General features: G+C 31.0%; 1 protein-coding gene across 1 annotated transcript in view; it reads right to left on the bottom strand.

Moving 5' to 3' along the window:
• LOC148949134 (uncharacterized) overlaps positions 1-6,000 on the bottom strand; it is a 203,270-nt gene continuing 197,270 nt past the window's right edge. Inside the window, exon 26 of the mRNA XM_089093196.1 lies at positions 1-1,948. Coding sequence (XP_088949322.1) covers positions 1,781-1,948 — 168 coding nt within the window. The 3' untranslated portion in view covers positions 1-1,780. The remainder of the gene's footprint in view (positions 1,949-6,000) is intronic.

Below are 6,000 nucleotides of genomic sequence, written 5' to 3'. Positions count from 1 at the left end.
TGAATAAAATAATTACCATATTGAGTCAAATTATAACACAAAGCATATAATCATAAGAAATTAAACACTGTAAATCACTGGGCATAAGCGAATGATACTGGTGTATTTAATTAAGTCACTGGTTTATTCTAAAAATTAAGCCTTTCAAAAACAGACTAATTCGTAAGGCCTGCTAAAATTATTTGAGCTTCGCCTCTTTTTTTTTTCTTTTTTTTCAGCTCTTTCACAAATCCGGTATTAAAAGAAAGGAGTCGAGGTTTAACCCCTCCTCTAAAAAAATGTACAAAAACATACGCTCTTTTTTCTTAGCACATTGAGTACAAGCCTCCCCGTGGTCGAATTTTTTGTTTCCTATTTTATCTATTAAAAAACAGTAAAGCAAATAAATTTCTCATAAAATTGAGAAAATCTTATAAAGGTGTGGAATATTTAATTGTGGAGCTTGGGGGATCTTAAATCAGAAAAGTAATTCAACTTATCAGGTAGTGAACCCTTCAGCATTAGGGTTGTAGAATAGTTTCTAAGGTATTTTCTCATTTAGGCCTTATACGTAATATTGCCAAGACCGCCAGGCTGGGTTTCCGCCAATAAAAATCATACTTGGCTAATGAAACATATTAAAATTGGCCGAAATGCGTGAAAGTTCCAAAAGAATTGCCCCGACTCAGACAAAATTAGTTAAAGCAGCCCAATTTGACTATTTGGTCAAATGAATTTCAACGTTTAGGTTGTAAAGGTCCTGGTAAAGGCCGATGTACATGCTTATACATTACTGCAGTCAAACCCACACCACCAAACTTAGACAGGCTTGGTTAATTTGTAAATAATATACTATAGCAAAGTACTTATACACAATTCTGTCATGTTAGGCTAGTTTCCTTCAACCGGGATAGAAAACTACATTTGGCTATCGAAACTTATGAAATTTAGCCAAATTGGGCGAAACCAGGTAAGGATTTTCTCAATACAAGCGAGAACTGTAAAATAAGTCATATTAGCCATATTTTGGCGATTTTTTATTGCGTAGGCTGTAGAAATTCGGTACAAGTCTGGCATCCATGCCTATATAATGTCTGCCATCAGACAGTTGCTTATATGCGCTTCCTTGATTTATAATTAAGTTTTATGTTAAAGTACTTTTACACATTGCTATTAAGCCAGGCTTGTTTCGTCCAACGCTGATTAAAAAAAAAAAAAAAAAAAAAAAAAAAAAAAAAAACTACATTTGGCTAGTGAGACTTACATAAAAATTAGGCTAATTAAGTCAAAAATAAGGTAAGAATTTCCTAAATTTAAATGAAAATGGTAAAATCTAGCCATATTAGCCAAATTTTGCTGATTTCGCTACATGGGTGGTTGGAGTTCGGGAAAGCCTGGCATCCATACCTCTTCGCTGTCTGAGGCGAAACCACTATTGCCAAAACATAGACGCTCTCGTTTGGCTTATATTTTATATTAAAGCACTTCTAAACATTGCTGTTAGCTTAGGTTAGTTTCTTCCTACCAGGATAGAGAAACTACATTTGGCTAATAACGCTTATAAAAATTAACCAAATTGGGTGGAAAACCAGGTAAAAAGTAGCTGAACTTAAACTAAAATTTTAAATTTAGCCGTATTAACCCAATTCGGCTAAGTTTCACTATATGGGCTGGCAAAGTTCAAGACGCCCTGGCATCCATGCTTATACATTTTCTGCAGTCAAACCCGCATTAACAAACTTATATGGGCTTTGTTAGTTTACAGTTTTATACTTTATATCACTGGGAAAAATATCACTATTTAACTAAATCCAAGTTGATTGGAGTCAGAAGACACTGGTACTTGTGGAAATGCTCGGAAGGCAAAAGCACATTGTACTTTGCATACATGGTCTTTCAAAATTGATTCTGGACTGAAAGCTTGGGCTAGTTGAAAGCAGTTGGCTATCTTTAACGACTGACATATGGGCTGAAAAAAAAGAAAAATTTAGCGGGGCATTGATGATTAAAATAAAGGGTGTTAATTTTCATTGTTTTGGTATTCAATTACTATCATTATAATGATAATAACTGATCAATGATTGAAATCCAGGGTTTTAGTTTTCACTGTTTTAGCGTTCATTAATTATCATTATTATGTTCATGTTTGAGTATTTATTTCCCTCCTCAATATCATGCTGTGGCATTTGGAGGGGATTTGTTTATGTCAAGTTTTTGTTAATAATTGATGCTTAAAAAAAAAAAAAAAAAAAAAAAAATGAGTGACCAAATGGTTGAAATCAAGGGTTTTCGTTTTCTTTGTTTTAGTTTTCAATTATTATCATTATTATATTGATGAAGGATCAATGGCAGAAATCAAAGGTTTTCACTGTTTTCATTAATCAATAGTTTTCATTGTTTTCACGTTCAATTACCATCATTATCATGATAATAACTGATCAATGATTGAAATCAAGGGTTTTAATTTTTAATGCTTTAGCATTCAATTATTATCACTATTATGTTAATTTTTTATTATTTATTGGTTTGATCTTCCCTCCTCCATATCATACTGTGGCATTTGGAGGGGATGTGTTAATGTCAAGTTTTTTGTTAATAATTTATACTAAATAAAAAAAATGACTGACCAAATGGTTGAAATCAAGGGTTTTAGTTTTCATTGTTTTAGTATTCAATTATTATCATTATTATATTGATGAAGGATCAATGGTTGAAATCAAAGGTTTTCACTGTTTTCATTAATCAATAGTTTTCATTGTTTTCTCGTTCAATTACCATCATTATCATGATAATAACTGATCAATGATTGAAATCAAGGGTTTTAATTTTCAATGTTTAAGCGTTCAATTATTATCACTATTATGTTAATTTTTTTTATTATTTATTGGTTTGATATTCCCTCCTCCATATCATGCTGTGGCATTTGGAGGGGATGTGTTAATGTCAAGTTTTTTGTTAATAATTGATACTAAATAAAAAAAAAAAAAAATTAATGACCAAATGGTTGAAATCAAGGGTTTTAGTTTTAATTGTTTTAGTGTTCAATTATTATCATTATTATATTGATGAAGGATCAATGGCTGAAATCAAAGGTTTTCACTGTTTTCACGTTCAATTACCATCATTATCATGATAATAACTGATCAATGATTGAAATCAAGGGTTTTAATTTTCAATGTTTTAGCGTTCAATTATTATCACTATTATGTTAATTTTTTTTATTATTTATTGGTTTGATCTTCCCTCCTCCACATCATGCTGTGGCATTTGGAGGGGATGTGTTAATGTCAAGTTTTTTGTTAATAATTGATAATAAATAAAAAAAAAAAAAAATGACTGACCAAATGGTTGAAATCAAGGGTTTTAGTTTTCATTGTTTTAGTGTTCAATTATTATCATTATTATATTGATGAAGGATCAATGGCTGAAATCAAAGGTTTTCACTGTTTTCATTAATCAATAGTTTTCATTGTTTTCACGTTCAATTACCATCATTATCATGATAATAACTGATCAATGATTGAAATCAAGGGTTTTAATTTTCAATGTTTTAGCGTTCAATTATTATCACTATTATGTTAATTTTTTTTTATTATTTATTGGTTTGATCTTCCCTCCTCCATATCATGCTGTGGCATTTGGAGGGGATGTGTTAATGTCAAGTTTTTTGTTAATAATTGATATTAAATAAAAAAAAAAATGACTGACCAAATGGTTGAAATCATGGGTTTTAGTTTTCATTGTTTTAGTGTTCAATTATTATCATTATTATATTGATTAAGGATCAATGGCTGAAATCAAAGGTTTTCACTGTTTTCATTAATCAATGGTTTTCATGTTCAATTACCATCACTATCATGATAATAACTGAACAATGGTTGAAATTAAAGGTGTCAGTTTTTCACTATTTTTGTGTTCAATTATTATCATCATTATGGTATAATTGATCAACGATTGAAATCAAAGGTGTCAGTTTTCACTGTTTTGGTGTTCAATTACTATCATTATTATTTAAAGACTGGTTAATGATTAGAATAGAGAGTGCTACTTTTTATTAATTTGGAGGTTGATTACTATTATTATTATGATATTGAGTGACTAATAGTTGAAATGAGGGGTGTTATTTTTCATTGTTAAGGAGTTTGATTACTATAATTATAAGCATTAACGTAGAAAAATATCCTCCAGGAGGAAAACTCATTTGTGGACACTCTGAAGTAAAACGAACTAGTAAAAAATTCAAAAAAAGAGTATAATTAAGCCAAATTGAGAGATAGGTAAAAAGACAAGGAATGTAACAATGAATATTACATAATCATAATCACAGAAATAATCAAATTGTTTATGCTTGAAACTGTTGGAGAGGGCAAATGAAAATTTGGGGACAAAATGATGCCTGGGACAAGGGAGGGGGGATAATTGCCCTGTTGAAGAATATAGTAAGTTTTGTATGTTAACAATCGAAATCGAGTTTTTTGAAGCAGTCAGGAAGGGGAAGTGAAATACAAAGGGGTCTGATCCGACCCCAAAATACTAAGTTTAAAAATTGTTCAATTATGCAGAGTGATTTATTAATTTATAATGACAAAAGAGAATTGAAATCCTTTGTCCGCGAGGACAGGGACAGGGAGTTCGTGAGGACAGGACAGGGAGTTCGAGTCCTTGTGTCGCTGATTATTTGGTTTAGAACGGGGTCATTGGCTCTATAAGACCAATAACTCTGTAAGATCCGCCAGAGTTGACCCAGCTCTAAATGGGTACCTGGAGAAATCTGGGGAAGGTAAACAGGAAGGGTGTGGGAAAACACTGGATGGCTGGCCCTCAATCCCCTTTTGCACTTCCTGGCTGAAGGACCATGAAACGGAGATTAGGACCGCCGGTAGGGACTGTCAAGTCCAATGCCGTATTCTTTGTCTTTTTTAGCACAATAGTCTGAGTATTCTTTTGGTTCCATGCCAGGCGAAGCTAGTTTATATAATACAAGCTAGTTTATATAGAACAACTTAAAATTGGCTTAAAAATCTTCAGCGTCAAACCTTAGCGTCTGAAGATGTTTATAGATAAGTTCAAACTAATCTTATAAAAATAAAATTTAGGAAAAAGTTATCAGGAACTCAAAATCTGTTTTAGGAAAATTGTACAATACCATTCATTCTCGGTAACGTAAAGTACCAAGGAATTCAAAATAAAAACATTTTTGCCCCCTAGTCCCATCTCAGGTCTGTTTAGACCTGAAAACAGGATTTTCTGAGATTTTTGTGGTTGCTTTAAAATTATGAGTCTTTTAGAAGAGTATCAAATTTTTATCAGTGTTGCCGCGTTGAACCGTGAAGATAAATAATCAAAACTATTTAGTCTAAACTGATACGTCCATAAAATTCAAACATTAACAATCTGTTGACTCCCAAAGACAAGCACACCTTCAAAGGAAAGCTGCACCTTCTTAAGATATGTGGTGCCACATATTTTTGGCTTATTTTTCGCTGATTTTTTACCCATATATACTTTTTTAAGTATTTTTCCTGCTACTGCCTACAACAACATAGCTGCATGTGGAGGTTTTTAGCATTAAAAATCAAATTCCCATTATTATATACATCATAATATTATATCATAATTTTGTATTATTATTATATTATTATATATATATATATATATATATATATATATATATATATATATATATATATATATATATGCTATATTATTACCATGTTTTATATTATATATATATATATATATAAATATATATATATATATCATTATTATTATTATATCGTTATAATATTATATTATTATAAGTTTTGTCCCATTATTATACTTTTCCTCATTATTTTTAGAGATGCATTTGGTTGTATAACTCAAACAACTCGACCAACTCAAACAGTCAGAATTTATTTTCACTGTCCTTGGTATTAAGAAATTAAGGATGACTGCATTTTCAAAATAGATTAGTGCAGAGGGATTTCCTCTTTTAGCATGGATTCAGTAGTACTCCTAGAGATATAGTTTGGGAGTTCC

This window comes from Artemia sp. Qi Xiang Cuo, chromosome 8, assembly GCF_049724085.1.
Source record: "Artemia sp. Qi Xiang Cuo chromosome 8, ASM4972408v1, whole genome shotgun sequence".
Classification (NCBI taxonomy): domain Eukaryota; kingdom Metazoa; phylum Arthropoda; class Branchiopoda; order Anostraca; family Artemiidae; genus Artemia; species Artemia sp. Qi Xiang Cuo.
Note: the sequence above shows the minus strand (reverse complement) of the source record. Positions and strands in the feature narration are given on the sequence as shown.